We start from the raw sequence: 16398 nt of genomic DNA, 5'->3' as shown, positions 1-16398 counted from the left end.
ACGTAATAGATTGTGATTGTTTGCCAGTCACAGATAACAAACCCCTCAACATCAATGGCGCGTGTGAATGATAATGCACCGTTTGCAATACCGAGGTCCAGTCAGACGGGACTAATCAGTCGTGTGTGAGTCGTCGTTGAAGTATCATCTCGAAAGTGGGCTAAAATTCAGGATGCTTGGAATGGAGTTAGCCGGAAGGACGAAGTACGATCCTAGCGGACAATGCTGGTACGGTGAACGACTTCCACCGGTGTTGAACCCGGCTGCTGGTTTGGGTAGGATTATTCTGGATGCGTTGGCTCGTTCCCCCGACAAGGTCATACAGATCAATGCGGACACCGGTCGGAGGACAACCTGTGCCGAGATGCGACTTCGCATAATACGCGTAGCGCTTCACTTGCGTCGGCTTGGCTTCCGGAAGGGGGAGTTTGTGAGTTTGGCCTGCGCCAACGGGGAGCAGGTGGTACCGGTGTTCATCGGTTGCTTGGTGCTGGGATTAGCAGTGAACCCGTTGGCACCGGTTTTCAACCGGGAAGACTTTGCGCACATGATGAGGCAAACGCAATCGAGGCTAGTGTTTTGTGACGAAGCGAACCGTGCGGTGGTGGAGCAAGCGGTGAAGGATGCCATAACGGCCAAGGATGTGCGGTTGTTCGATACGGGCACAGGAGTGACATCGGTGGAGAAGCTACTGCAACCGATCGAGGGAGAGAAAGACTTCCGGGCGGAATATTTAGGTGACGCTACGAAGCTTCTTGCGCTGGTTCTCTGTTCCTCAGGGACGACTGGCCTTCCTAAGGGTGTCTGTTTGTCGCAAGCACATTTTGTCGACGAGATGGTTTTCTCCACGTAAGTATTTTACATTTTGAAGTTCGCCGATCGATCACTCTAATCGATCGGTTTCGTTTGTCATTCTAGGGATGTTTCCGATGGACCGATTTTCAGCTTCAGTTCCCTTTTCTGGGCGACCGGACTGTTCGGAGTGACAACATCTCTACTGCACAGTCGACCCCGTGTGTTCACGAGCAACCCCTTTACCCCGGAACTGCTGCTGCAAGTGATCGAAAAGTATCGCGTCGAGACCGTTTTCACACCGCCATCGTACGTGTCGATACTGCTGGCACATCCTCGATTGGCCAAGGCGGATTTGAGCAGCGTACGATCGTGGCAGCTCGGTGGATCGATGGTTGCAGAAGAGTTGCTGCTGCAGATGCAACCCCATCTTCCAAATGCGCATATGCGCTCCATCTATGGCAGCTCAGAGATTGGTTTTATCACACGCTGCATGATACCCGTAAGCGTCCCGACTTCTGTTGGTTCCTTGGGAGTGAACGTAGAGTGCCGATTGGTGGACGAATCAGGAAAGATTGTTGGTCCGGGTGTTCACGGGGAGATACTGGTGCGCCATCGGTTTATGTTTTTGGTAAGATATTACGAACAATCATGGACAGGAAGATATTTCAACAGAGTATATACCTCCTCCGCAGGGATATTTGAACAACCCGGAGGCGACTAAGAATGCCCTTACTGAGGATGGCTTTTTCCGCACGGGCGACATCGGGTACATGGACGCCGAGGGTAACTTGTTCGTGATCGATCGCATCAAGGATATCATCAAGTACACCAACTACCAAATTTCGCCGTCTGATTTGGAAGGAATAATTCAGAAAATCGATGGTGTGAAGCAAGTTTGCGTGATCGGCGTTCCTTTGCCGGATCGTTCTTCAGATTTAGCAACGGCTGTTGTCGAACGAGTACCAGGCTCCAGTATCCGTGAGGAGGACATTGTACGGATCGTCGATGGACAGGTCGCCGACTTTAAACGGCTACGAGGCGGTGTACGATTCGTCGACAGCTTCCCAATGACTCCTTCGGGGAAGATTCTACGACGTGCCGTTAAGCAGATGTTCAATGAAACGACATAAACCTGGTTTTTGATCAGCTATACTTTAATTGAATTAAATTTACCATAACTTGTATGATACCTTCAGTTTAGTTCGGGAAATTGTTATGTCGTTGTTAACCAGATTCAACTTGCAAATAGCAAATAAATATAATCGTACTAAATATAAAACTATTAACGCTTGATAAATTTTGTTTTATCAACTACCATTTGAATGCAACATAATAACGATCGCAGGCTCGTGACATTTTTTGAATGATTTTCAAATTAGGCCATCTTTCCCACCCGGTGAAGCATTCAACCATCGCTTGTAAACGCACCCATTTTGTTTGCTGTCAAAACGATTTAGTCATTTTAAAGAGCGAAGAGAAAAGAATCCGCTCTCTCCAGTAGAGTGAAAGAGAAGACACCAATGGCAACTTTCTTTGAGCCATTGAGAGATAGAAAGAGACAACCAGTGCTTCGCTTCGGTTCTTAGCTGGAACTCTTTTCTCCATTTGTCAGTCGGTCGTTAAACGTCGTTGGTGAAGCAGCGTTCTTTGCCAAACGGGTTTGTGCGAAGAAGTGCAGTGTTTGCCGATGGTTTTTGAGTGACGGTGCTTCAAGAAAAGCCATTTGCTGCATCGCTTTCTCGTGATTATCTGAAATTCCGATTGGCCCAGTGCCCAAAAGGTGTGTAAGCATAATATCGTCCGATTTAGTGTTGTGACTGTGGTGTTGGAAAGCAACATATCGTCCAAAAACTTCCTGAGTAGATTGAAAAACAGGAAAGCAAGCAGTGTTCTTCGAGGAAAAGCAGTGCGGGCATGTTGCCCCCTTCTCGAGAAGGGTGTTTTCTTCTTTGTTAGTGTAGCTCGTTGTGCGGTTCGGTAGTAATTCGACTGAATTTGAGATGTTCAACAGCTGATCTCCCGAGCAGTCCAGTGTGCGGTTTTTTGAAAGATAAATCGCAAGCAGAAACGGCACAATTTGAAGCAAATCGAAGCACACACAAAGCGTACCCCTGGGTGTCCCACACGAAGCGGCACAAAAAACGGATGCATTAAGGTGAGGAGGCAGCTGGTTGCTTTTGCTGGTAGAAGATGGTGTTTTCCAGCAAATGACGGCCACTTCGATCAATGGAAGAGTCCGTCAAGAAAGTTAGCCGCAAAACAGTGACACAGAAAGAAAGCGATCGCCAAGCGCGAGGAAAAGAAAGGCGAGTCGACTTCACAGAAGAAAGAAAAAAGGGCGCCCGCAGTGTGGAGAAGCCCATCGTTGATGCCCATCGGAGTCTGCTTTAAAACCGCAGAAGAAGAAAAAATGGAAACCTCAACTATCCGTGCCCCCCGCGCTTCACTTGCCTTGCGATGGAAGGGGGGGACCCTTTGGAAAAGTAGAGAAGAAAAACTGCTATGATCCACTGTTTGATGTGTAGACGCGACTCGGCGAGGCCATATTCCCGGGTGTGGATGGATGGATCGCCTGAAAATCGGAACAAATCGTAGAACTGGTTTCGACGAGGAAACTCCAAAGTGACCAATTTCCTGACGAACAGGGACAGAATGACGCGCTGTTTGTGTATCCCGCTCGTTCGCTCCCTTCTTGATGTCTCTCTTTCTCGTTTCAACCACTTCTGTGAGCGAGATGGCGGATCGCGGGGTGTTCATAAAAAAGCGAATTGTTTGAAGGGTGGAAGGGACAACTGAGGGGGTGGTCCATAGAGCATAGAACAGATGAGGGACAATCAACGAACGAACATAAAAACGGTACGTTTAGATTTTTGTTTTCTTTGAAGCGCGTACTAAAGCGTGAATGGCTCCAAAACGTTGAATTTGGTTAAAACTAGCAACATCGAGCAGAACACAAAGCCGCGAGCGTAAAGTGTGTCGTTCCATATCCACCGTCTCGGAGGACAACATTCCGTGTAACCTTCGCCATTGTGTACTCTTTCTCCCGCACACTCGCTCTCTAAGATCTCGCAGCCGTCTCGTTCCCACACGTCTTGGTTCGACCTAAGAACACGACTCACTCCGCCGTCTTTGATCGCGTGTTTTCTTGCTCGCTGTTGCTTGATGTTTTCATCCGTCGTTTCATCTCACGTATGTGTGGTGGTTGTTGCTGCTGTTTTTTTCTTATTCACTACTGTCATGTCTACCTCCTTCGTGTGGCATGTGCGAGGATATTCTTCACTTGCTGAAGGTTGAAGATGGTGTTTTTTTCTGTTCCTTCTCGGAGCTCCTTTTGCTGATCGTGCTGAAGCACGAACCCACAGCCCACGGGGAAGGCAAGAGTTATAGCAGGCGCTGTTGTGGCTATAAACCACAGGCGAGCGAAGAAGATGTACATTCCTTGGCTGTCTGCTACCAAGATGTTGTGCCTGGGATTCAGGATATTTAATAAACATAAGTATAGCTGCGCCCCAGTATGGACTCTTCCCAACGAAGCCAACCTTGGGAACCACACACATACACACTGGTTGCAATTAGAAGCTTCGCCCGAAGAGAAGAATGAAAACGCGTGCATCATAAGAAAAATGATCGATAATTTCATTTTCCGGAGAGAGAACACTTCGTGGGAAACCCGTCGTTAAAACACTTCTCTAAACGATCCGTACGATCAAAAGAATCTTGTTGATAGTTCCTACAAATAGGATTTAAATGTAAACGGCATCCCATCACGCCCCCATTTGGCGCATATATGTGTCGGTGCTTTGTTTACATAAACCTACTGCAGATGTTGCAGCGCTTATCTAAGTGTTTACAACCGGCTTACCGTAACGATAAACAAGGGCATTCCAGGAACAAACGGACTATTTATTATGCTTTGCTGAACGATGGGCAACGCCATCGTTACATACTGTCAAACATTTGCAAATGAATCGAGCGAAGGAAATGCCATTGAGAGAAACGGAAAGGATTTCTGACACATTTCCAGCTCTTGTTACTTCTGTAAATAATAAATCAATTCGATCACTTAGCAGCAGTAGGAAAATAATGTAATAAACTATCGACGCAACCCCCCTACCTACACCTCCCTTTGATCAGTTTCCGGTGTTGATCAGTTGTGTTTACACTCACAACACACATCCTCACTTTGGGCCCCACCGAAGCCATTTATTTTCACGGCGAAAGCACATAAGCCGTGTGCTGTGTTGTGTGTGCGTGTCTCCATCATCGTGGCCGTTGCATTTCACTGCACTTTGGGCGGAAAAGCCGTAGTTTTCAACTGATTTTCCCCAGCCCTGGCAATGGCTTCGGTTCCATTCATGAAACGGTCAGTGGGCAGCACGTTCAATGTAACGGTACTATGTTTACGGGTGTTCACATAATCCTCGACACAATGAAAAGTGATACGAGATAGGAATGTAGTTTAATGTAAAATGAAATATTTGTAAATTTCAGACAAACTCTTCCTACTTATTGGAATGGCCTTCTGACTAAGCACTAGTTAGGGCCATTTTCTGCATTCCAAAGTAATGAAACGTCATGGTGGTAAAGGGTTGAACTCTCCATCAGTTGCCGGGGGAAGCTTTTACTGTCATTAAGAGTAATTAGTAACGCCCTCGAGAATACCTCGAATGCAGAGTCCCATTCCTTTTTTCACGCTAGTGTTTGTTGCGCCTAATTACGGTGGCATTATCTCGAGAACAACCAGCAAATTATGTCCCAGAACTATAGCATCTGCAAAGAGGAAACAGATAAAGAACGGTTGCAGGGTTTTGGTGCACATTTTAGTTAGTTTAATTTAAGTGTCCATTTCCTACCTTGGTTGTTTAGTTGCTTATAGAAAACAAAAGGATTGTGTGTATAAAAATACTTCCAATACCAGACGCGGTTCGTTTCGGTGCATGTTTCACTTCCAATTTTGAAAACATCAACACCGCCGAAAGCCGTTGATTGAAACCAAATGAAAAGCAATGCTAATTGAAGGTCGTATCGAGCGTATGGCGCTCTTAAGCCCGACTTTTCCCGCACTGTCGTTCGGAACCCGCCGGCCAGCCATGCTAGTGTTTGTGGTTCCGTTGTTTTTCCACTTAATTGTACCGGAGAGCCGACCGTCTCGGAACTCCCCCGAGGGTTTTCCTTCCTCACCAACACCGGTGTTGGTGTTGGTAAAAACCGGACCAACGACCCGGGGTGGGGTTTTTGTTTTCTTTAATTAAGTCAGCCAGCCGATGCCTCCTCGTTCAATGCCACACAAATTGGTGCGGCATGGAAACCCCACCGACCCAAAGTCCGTGACAGACGCAATGACACTTGGGGCGGAAATCGTCAACCGGTTTCCGGACGGCGGGCGGGCAGGCAAGGGTGGCAAGTTATTTTAGCACGCGTGGTTGTGAAGAGGGGGAGAGGAGAGGGTAGGCAACCGGAACCAGTGATCGCAACAATTATACTAACAACAGCAAAAAATAAAAAGCCTCGGCAATTATCCTCGGCCATCGGTCATATTATAAATTTGGCTGGAAAACGACCGATGGCAAGGCGTGGCCTTCCGTCTGGGGATTGTTTTCCCTTTTTATTTTCGTCCTCCTTTTCCTCCACGGCGGTTACCGAAGGACGAGTAACTATTGCCCGAGAAGTGGGAAAACGGTATGACGTTTTTCCCGAGCCTTGGCTTTACATTACGCTGCTTGAATTTTATTCTTGACCAAAATTGCGAACTCATTCCCGACCGAATCGGATTGAGCGTGGAGTTTTTCGATTTTTCCTTTCTTAAACTGTTCATCCGAAGGCCCGGAAAAAGAGTTGATTGTGTAAATTCGCGTTTGTTGTCGTTCCCTTTTTTTTTGTGCAACTCACTCTGCTGCACAGCTTTTGGAAATGAAATCCCTCTTCAGCGCCATGACGCGTTCGCTTCTTTTTTCTCCCCGTTCGTTTTTCAGCGACCTCGGCAATAATTAGTGATGACCCGAGGAAATGGAACGGTTTTTAAATCAATGGATTTTCCTCATCCGTACCGAACCCGCGGAACTTGTTGAGCTTTTCTTTCATCGAGCTGGTTCGACGGTGGGAGGGGAAAAGGTGTGCCAAGAGTGGCCGTTCTTCACTCCGTGGTTCGCACTTTCCCATGACTTTTCCTCTCGCTCGGCATCCGATTTGCGACGGGGGCTGTGTACGAAATGGAAAACCCGCTCTCGAGTCGGCTTTTTCGGTGGCATATTTCCAAACGGTTGCGCCGGGGGGAAGAAAAATAGATAAAGAAAAGCCCAAAATCTGCCCCACAGAAGAAACCAGAATCGGGCCGAAAAACCCCCTCACCAGCGGCATGGGAAGCTGGGTTGGGTGGAGCTTTACGTTTGTTTTTTGTTTTTGTGTTGTGTACGGTTGGAAAATTGAATGGCGGCGTCGGTTGCCTAACTCTGGCGCTGGCATTTTGTTTGCTGATCTGGTGGTGAGTAATTATTTATTCCAGAGTTGGCTGCCTTCGCTGCCACCGCCGAGAATTTGGAGCGGTTCATCTGGTTAGGCTGCTGAAAACCGTTTTGTAATGGGTCGGGTTTGTGTTGTGGTGCAATTTAAGGTCAGCCATTTCAGGACGGGGAGATGCACTTTCAACGAGTTCTGAATTGGGAAAATTAATTGCACTCACGTTTGGCGAGCATTCGCTTCATTTGGAGCCCATTATGTTAACGGGCGGTGGATTTATTTCCTTTCCGAAAATTGAAACTAAACGGTTACTTTTAAAAAGAACCAACCAAAATTGTGTCTGTTTGAATGCTATCATCGCTATTGAATCACCTTGAATCAAGCTGCAATTCAACGTTTTTCAATGTGTTTACTCAACTGTCTACAAAATATTATTGAGCATTCCAGGAATTTGTTGAAAGCGAAGTTGTTTTGTCATAATCTTTGCCATTTTCCATCCCATTCATTATTCGTCGACCGCACTTCACTGTAAGCCTCGCCGTAAAAATGCTTCGAACTGGAAATAGGAAAAGCTCCTTAGCCTCGTCTCGGTCCAACCCGACGACGGCATATTCGTCCGTCCGTTATGTCCTTCAGAAAGGACTTTTCCCCCAATTCGCCACCGTTCGTCTCTCACCAAGTCCACGTCAAGGATCCAGTCGTAGGTCATCGTCTTCGGGTGTCCTTTTTTGTTCGTGCGAACGGAACGACACCAAATTAAAGGACACATTGATCCCCTGAACTCCCGTTTGCGTTTTTGCTGCTCCCTTCATTCGTTTGGGAGGAATTCGATCGAAATGTTCGTCTCCTATATTTATGGTAATTGATCTTACTCCCAACCGAAACCATGCCCCATGATTCAAGGATAATCCACCACCGGTGTGATAAAGATGAACGAGGCGGGTGGCGCGAAAATTGGGGAAAAAGTTAAGCAAAGTTCATCCGAAATCGTTTTGGAATGGAATAAAAAAAAAGAAACGAAACAGCCAGGAGGATATCGAGCCAAGGTGGGTGGAAGTATGTGTATATTATGTACTCCCCCGAATCGACAGGACACCAAATGCAGCAGATAGCCAGGATCGTGTGCTGTTGGCAAACAAAGAACACACCACCATACAGCATCTGGCTCGCTTGACAAAAAGAGGGGATGTATTCGCTGCAAGGATAACAAAGCAAAACACAAAAAATGTGAATTAATGTGGGAGAAATGTTAATACTAAAATAGCATGAAACTTGCAAGAATGCACGGAACGACGATGGTGGGCAACATTTTAAAATTTTTGGTCTGTTTATCATGCCACCGCCTGCCGGTGTGTGTGTGTGGGGGGGTGTGTGTGTAGGGGTGGGAAAGTTCGGTGACATCGACGTGTATCCCTATGGTGCGTGTGCCTCCTTCTCGGTGTCTCTCTGTGTGTTCGTCGACCCTTAACTAAAGTGTATGTGCCATTGTCCCCTTCCTTCTCCCTTGGCCCGAGGTTCCCCGTTTCGTCCTTTTTATCTCGCGCGCTTCTCCAACCTCGGGAAAGCTTCATTTAAATGTATTAGTACCTCGTGCTGGTACTGCTTTCACCCTCCGCATTTCTCTCCCCATTTTCATCTCTTGCGCACCAACCAAGCTCAGTTCATTTTCTCTCTTGCTCTTTCCGTTCTCGTAGACACTTTCAATGCCCTTCGGGATGACGGTGGAACCTTTGTGTCCCTTTTCCATTCTCCCCCACCCTTCCCATCCTTTCCGCGGGATCGTTGGTGTAAATCGATGTCAATACCATGGCCTCTCGAAGGCGAGCCACAAGGATCTGTACTCTCGACCCACGAGCGCGCACTTTTCCGAACGGCATGGCATGGTACGTGCATGGGAAAACCGTTCACTTCATTCGGTTGGAGTTGGAGGACTTTTTTTTTTGCCCCTCTCCATCAACATGTTCCGGCCTTAACGTTGGTGGCGGCAGAGAGGCAGAGGTGGTTTCCTGTTGTGTATGTTTGGCCGCTGCCAGAGTTTTCCGTCCCGCAGGCACATTCGTTTCCATTTCCTGCTCGATCGGAACCGGAGCATCCTCCGTAATCAACGGAACCGTTTCGTCCTTGGGGCTATGAATAAGGTTCATATAAAACACCGAGACCTTTTTAGTTCGACCGTTTGTGAAAGGAATGAAGTGCTTCTTATTTAGAGTAACTCTATTTCTTCTGTATTTATGCTGTAAAATTTTATCGCGAAGATCTCGCAAAGAATGGAAAGAGGACGTTTAACATGGCGGGGTAAAATAAATCATTTCACTGGCAAAATGTGCATCCGGCGGGGGCCGATTTACAAGCATTGTGCTTCGTCTAGTGAATATGCGCGCCATTTTGCACTCCAAACGCGGGGTCACACACATGCACACGTGTGTGGAGCTCGTCAAATGCAGCTCACGGGGTTTTCCACGCAGGCCAAGGACGATTCCGACCATTTCTCCCTTCCGTACCTCCCCAAAAACTCGAACGGACGTGAATTTAGAAATTAAATTGAATATTCGCCACGTCCTGTGCGAGGATGATGCTATGGATGGTGCTGGTTCCTCCTTGTCATTCTCGTACGCTTTTCCGTTTCCTGGCGCACAGAAGGGGGTAGAAAACGCTCGCTGTGTCTTTTCTCGCTCGGTGCGTCGTCCGCATCAGTTGTGACAATTTAATTAACGACTGAAACAGTTGAGAGGTGGAGATGCACCGATGCATCGACGGAGGGCGTTGGAATTGTTCCTTCCTGTCGTTGTCGTGTAGCCAGGTTTGCTGCAGTTTGGCCATCGTTTCCATCGGAGGTGTGGAAAATGGTTGGGGATGGGTTGTATAATTCACTTTCTTTTTTGTTTGCAAACTTCACGGTTCGACGTGTTTCTGTATATATTGAGTTTAATCTAAGATAGTTTTTTAATCCGTTTAAACCAACTACTCTCATTTAACGCTTTGAGGACCATAAGATATTCAAGACTAAAATTGGCGATACAACATAATATGTTTGCTATTTGGGGTGTAAAATAAGAGAATATCACTAGAAAAACCTTGTAGTCTATGTAGCTTTTTTTATAATTTCATGGGAAATATGTTACCCTATGGACCATAACAGTAAATAAACGACGAGTATATTTATGATATCGGAATTTCATTTATTTGCTTTCCAAATACAAATTACATATTAAAAATTCTTAAAAAAAGATCTTAGTCATTTCTTTAAAAAAATAATAAATTCATCAAGTCTAATAAACTTTCCAAATATTGTTGGTTGAATGCACGAATGGTTTGGTATTGGAGCAATCAATTTGGATAGTTCTATTTTGTTTATTCGTTCAGAAAGACATTTGCTGCCTTTGACATAATGTTTTCTTTGATGTTGCGTTTCAAAAGTATCGTTTTGATTATAATTGAACAAACAGTTACGAGTTTAACTTAAACTTACAGTTCAGTGGTTTGGAATTCTTTACTTCATTGAAAATTAACCAATTCCCTAGCTATGTTCTGTGCTTTCTGTGTTGTAGTACTTCATTGTGAAATCAGAGGTTATTTGCAAGGACGAAGGAGGAGAGTTGAGCCAGTCGAGCATCCTATCAGACAGGCAACCATTCGAATTACCCTGCATATTTCAATTGCAACATTCGGTTGCTGCAAGCGCAATGTGGAAAGCTGCGATGGTAGGCGGAGGCCCGTTTAAGATCGTTTAATGGCACAATATACAACTCTCAGCACTCAACCACTTGCACAAATCGTTTAACCTCCTCTCCTTCCCTGTGTTCCTCTCCACATCCCCGTAACGGATCCCAAGTTTTTGGGTGGCAAAGTGCATCCTCCCAACTTCCACGAGGCAGCACCACGAGGGGGTGACTCCGACAGCGGAAGAGACACACTCTGCGGCTCGAACATGTGACAAAATGTGACAGGAAAGCAAATACGATTCCGGAGGGCTGCTGCATATCCTGCCTGCCGTAGCCATTGGAAGGCGGTAAAAGGCGGCTTTATTTATAGAGCCTCGAGTAGTGGAGCACAGCTGGTGGAGGCTGGGCAGAGCTTTTCCGAGACAAAGTGCATCGGGCACAAGGGGAAGGGTAAAGGAAGGCTTTCAAAACGTGGGATGTCCTCCCCCATTTTAGGTCCGTTCGAAAATGGATGGCACAGGATGGCACGCTGTCCTATCATCTTCGCTTCATTTGCTGAGGTCGGGAGATTCGTCCATTGCCAGTACGCGTTTGTGCGCTTTACCTTCTGCCAGGGTCCTTTACGTCACCGTCCCAACCCACCCCTCCCCACCTCCCCCCACGGGCTTGTCCAAACCCGTTTGAGCGATTGTTCCCGGTGGGGTCGTGGTCGTGGATAACAAACGGTTAAAGTAAACGACGGCCTGGCCTCAAATGCGAATCGAATACTCCGCGCCAGACCAGAGCGATCGATTGTACCAAGTGAGGGGGGGACGGCGAAGGGTGGGCAAGATGGAGAGAAAGTGGGAGAAAGTGAATGAAAGGGAAGCCTGAAGCTTCGTGCGTGGGAGAGATGCTCACCATGAGAGGTCCTTTCTGTGATAAGCAGAGTGTCGAATCCTTTTCCCAAACAAGTTGATTCCAAAGTTTACTGCTCCATAAGCAAGGTTTTAATCTTCTCTGGAACGTTTACCTTCTTGTTAGGGGGATTTTAATTTATTAAACTATGTTATATTTATGTCCTATCAATGCTCCTTTGGTCCCTTTTTCATTGTCCTAAAGGATATTCACGTTGGTTGGTGAGCAGCCTCATCAGACACTCACTCACCAACCCACGGCCAAACTTCAGTCCTTCTGGACCTGCGCAAAAACGGCCACACCAACGCCTCTCTGGCATACTCTCTCTCCCAAAAAGGGAAACCCGCCACCAATTTGGAGAAGTTTGTTGTGTATGGTTTTTCATAAAACATACACCCTCCATCACCTCCCCCCCTCGCCCCACAAGGATTCAATTTATGCGTGAGTGACCCATGGATGGATAACAAAGACGGACTCTCGACTCCGGCAACAAACGGCCCCGCGACGACCACCGACGAGGACGACGGACGGACGAAAACCTTTTGTCGGGAAAATGGCATCCTCTCGAACGGCAGCGCGGTGCGGCGGACGGTTTCCATAGGGGAGCGGACAGCATCCGGGAAAGTTTCGCGACGGGTGTAAAAATCTCCATCCAGGATTTCGCGTCGAGTCCTCGGTGTGGTTTTCGGTGTGTGCGATTCCGTGGCCAAAATCGTTTTGTGGACCAGAAGCAGCAGTAGTTGCTAAGGAAGGAAGGATTTTTCACCCAAAATTCGCCCTCTGTACAAGGAATGTGAAGAGTTTCCATACCGTGCGTGCGTGCTTTATCTTATCGGTGGTAAAAGGAGGGTGAAAATTCGCGCTGGTAGGATGTTTAATGTTCACTTTAAACAAAGCTGTACTTTATCGTCTTTCGCGTGGTGTTTTGGGAGCTTTGAAGACATAATCATCACCCGAGTGAAAAGAGAAAAAGTTGTTGGCTGTGTATTTGTGTATAATGTAGATAAATGATGTGCTTATCGGATTGCATGCTCGAAGAACTGGTGATGTTGGTGTCAATGCTGACTTTCGGCTGCCTTATCACGGTTGACTCAGTTGGCCTCCAAAAACCCATCAAGTTTTCCTTTGTCCAAACGCAGTTTCGGAATTCGGAATTAATGTTTTAAAAATGGACATTGCCCCCCCATTGTACTGGGAAGGGACAACAATTTCCACCACCCACCCCCGCCTCATCAGACGCACAACAAAAGGACAATTTTCAACTCGTTCTTTGTTTGGTTTGGTCCAACCATCGCCGCGTTGTTGTAGACAATCTCCATTCCGAAAAGGGGAAACTCCACCGCGCGAGGAAGAACGACAACAACGACGCACTCGGCCAAGGATTTTCCGAGGGGAGGAGTGCCCGCGCGCGTGAGTGTTTTCCACGGCCATTGCCGTTGGTGGAGTGTGTGCTGGTGAAAATGTGCTTTCGGTGCAAAACTGTGGGAGGCAGGGGAGTGGGTAGGGGGAAAAGCAAGAGAGCGAGCGAGCGAGACCGTTGTTCTCGAATGAAGCTGCGCGGGAAAATGAAAAGGGAACGGGGTAGTTCAAACGGAGGAAAACTCCATCGGTAGATGTGTGTGTGTGTGTGTGTGTGTTTTATGGCGAGTTAAAAAAATCAGCTGGTCTTTTGTTTTCGACGCGCGCGGACTCAGTCGTCGTAATAGCTTTGCGGGAAAATGCTGAAAATGTTATCCTTTTCCCATGTTTAATTTTTCCGAGCAAATGTTTGAATTTTTATTTGCAAAGTTGTTGCGAAACATTTTTTCCCCTTGTCGAAATGTTGGTGCATCCTTTTGCCCTTCTTGTTTGCGTGCATAACCTCTCAGTTCTTTGAATGCAAAATGCGGTCGTTTACTTTTTCGTGCCCTTAAAGTTTGCGAAGCAAAGAACAATCGGGGTTAGACCATCAGACAACTATTTTAATACTTGGAGGGAAAATATACGTAGTCTATTGGGTATTATAAGAAGTAAAAATGTGGATAGTGATTTAAGCTTTAAGTATGATTTTAAGGGTTTCGTTTTTCATGAAATCATAACCTAATTAAAGAACAAGTCACCTTGGAGAGCGTTTGTTTGATATTATAATATCTAGAACACTATTTTTATCTTTACTTAGACGATTCTTTGTGTTTGTTTCTCTTTTTAGGTGTCCAAGGAGCAGCTGAAAAGGTCCTTCGATCGTTAAAATAGAAGAATTCAATCCAGCATTCACTCGAGCCCCTACCTACTTATTTGTTAACTTATTGATTCTTTGGAAGAAATGTATTTCTTTTTGTGAAGTTCTCTATGTTTTCTCTACTCAGTGCGTTATAGTTAAGTGTTGTGTTTATTTTATTTTTTTTTTTAGTTAAACAAAAAGGTTTACCGGTATTTTCTACAATAGGTTGAGGAAGCAGCAAAGTTTCACAAGAAGGAATCATAGTAAACGGCGGTGCTTTTTAGCGGTGTTAGTGGAGTGAAATTCGTTCCCAGGTGAGGTGCGCGTGTGATGGCGCGTCCGGTGGTGTCATACTAGTGTGACGCACATAGTGTCGGCGGAAAACGGTGGAAACATCTGCTCGATGTGCAGCGGCCGGATGCAACGGTCCGGCGCGGAGAAAGCGGTGATTCGATACGAATTTCTGAAGCGATGCGATTGAAGTGTTAGCCGGCGGCGTTTGTTTTCTGTTCATCATTATTTCGGTGCGTTCCACCGAGTTCGGAAGGCGGTGTGTGTGTTTCAAATCGCCACCCCCACGTGTCGGAAAAAGTGTAAAGAAAATCCATCCACCCATCGTCGTCGCAAGCGGGAAAGAACGTCGCCTTCGAAGAGCTTGATTGAGCTTGAGAGCTGGTGTTGCCCGACCGACCGCTCCTCCGTAGTTTGTAGCAGAGCCGCCCAGAAGACGGCAGATTCCGGTCCTTCGCCTGCAAGAAAAACGGTGGCCAGGACGACGGCATCTTCGTGCGCCAGCTCCCAGCGCGATCGGCGGCGGCCTTTAGGTTCTGCTGATCGGTCGGAAAAATGCATCTGAAATGTGGATTATTGCTACTTTTAACGCTGCTGCTCCTCAAAGACATCGAAAGTGGTAAGCTCAGCTTCATTCTTAGTTACTCTTAAACCCCCTTGGCCATGAGTACTTTTGTGCTCCAATAAAATAAGATCGTTTGAATATTACTGATCCTTTTTTCCTAAAGGAGCTTACTTCGGTCGATACCGTAAGCTGAAGTGAAGCGATGGGAAGCAATCAAAATGACGAATAATTTAAATAGAAAGCTCCAGTTTGAGATACAGTTTAAGACCCTCATTTAAGATGCTTTATCGATTTCGGATCGACGGACGAACCCCACCCCCGACAACATTGTAGAACCGAAGCTAAAACGTTCTGTAAGATCCAATCTAACCTTTCTCCTGCTCGGAAAAGCAAAGTATAAACCAATGCACTTCATTTCCGCTCTGCAGCTCTCGACCGCCTAATCCTTTAGCAATGTTTGACTTCATCATAATCCCCCTGGGTTTGGGTTTGAAAAGAATCCTTCCCTTCCCCCGCCGCTTGACACGTGTCTTGATGAGGGTTTTCCAGAAATACAGAAACAAGCGCATGGAACGGAAGGGAAAACAAATCAAGCACCGAACCGGGAGGATTTAGAATATCGTACCGTCGGGTTTGGAAAAGATCGTGAAACTTCATACCCCGGCCCATGTTGATTTGAAGCCATGCTAAATTACCTTCGCAATGGATTACGCTGGCATTTTGCTGTGAAAATGCCTTTCGTTCTTTCCACACTCATGAATGCCGATCCAGACAGACACACTCGGTATGTTTGAAGCTAGGAGCTGGGAGTTCGTGGGCTCGGCTCTATTCTCTTGTAGGGGAATCCGGAAAGGGCGGATCAAATCATGTTTTTAATTAAAACCATAATATGGAAATTATTTGGATTGCACAGAGTTGTTGGTTTTCCCCCAAATATTTCAAATGTTTCGCTGGAATCTTTGCAGGTTGGAGGTTCACCTGTTTTTTTTTTTTTTTTTTGAAGCGAAAAGATGATACGAATTTTTTTTCATTTATAGAGACGGCTTTTAAGGAAGACATGAATTTTCTTTCCAACTTGAAACCCGTTTGCTATTAATTTTAAATTAATCTGCAAACATGAATCACCTTCTTAGCAAACAGAAAAAAAAGATTAAGAATAGATTTCCATCCGTTAATCTGAATGAAGTTTGCTTCGTAAAATGTCTAGATTGGTGGGACGATAGGGAAAAGATACGCAAGTCAAGCGATCACGATTTTCCATTTAAGTTTCCAGTCCAGCGCGATGGTCGGACCCCCGTCCACTGGATGATTGACGGTTCGATGGAGGAGCAATTAAAAGTTACGACACTTTTCACACACCCGAGAACGTGATCTTAGCTTCTCGCACTTTAGAGCACGATTCTCAAGTGTTTGAAGAGATACACATTAATGTAAGAAAAAAAAATTCCGGGTGAAAAATTAACCACTTGAATTGTAATCTATCGAACCGGAGAGCAGGATCTTTGGGATAATTATTTTTGTGTCGTTTTTAT

The 16398-nt window shown here is 46.1% G+C and overlaps 2 protein-coding genes across 4 annotated transcripts in view; both read left to right on the top strand.

Moving 5' to 3' along the window:
• The first annotated feature begins 145 nt into the window (after positions 1-145).
• Positions 146-2011, top strand: LOC131266124 (uncharacterized). The gene is made up of 3 exons (XM_058268492.1): positions 146-849; positions 919-1423; positions 1488-2011. Exons 1-3 carry the CDS (start codon positions 173-175, stop codon positions 1923-1925), a joined length of 1620 nt encoding a protein of 539 aa, XP_058124475.1. The 5' UTR covers positions 146-172; the 3' UTR covers positions 1926-2011.
• A 405-nt stretch (positions 2012-2416) lies between these two features.
• The window catches only part of LOC131266116 (disintegrin and metalloproteinase domain-containing protein 10), a 51488-nt gene continuing 37506 nt past the window's right edge, over positions 2417-16398 (top strand). For 2 of the 3 annotated variants that reach the window (XR_009178357.1, XM_058268477.1), the window contains exon 1: positions 14244-14920. Coding sequence is in view for 1 of the 3 variants with exons in the window: in XM_058268477.1 (XP_058124460.1) it covers positions 14857-14920 (64 nt within the window). In the remaining 2 variants the exon portion in view is untranslated. Of the gene's footprint in view, positions 2500-14243; positions 14921-16398 lie in introns of those variants that run through there. The other variant, XR_009178358.1, reaches the window with a different exon arrangement.

This window comes from Anopheles coustani, chromosome 2 (assembly GCF_943734705.1).
Source record: "Anopheles coustani chromosome 2, idAnoCousDA_361_x.2, whole genome shotgun sequence".
NCBI lineage: Eukaryota > Metazoa > Arthropoda > Insecta > Diptera > Culicidae > Anopheles > Anopheles coustani.
The sequence above is the reverse complement of the archived record's forward strand: the minus strand, read 5'-3'. Positions and strand labels throughout refer to the sequence as shown.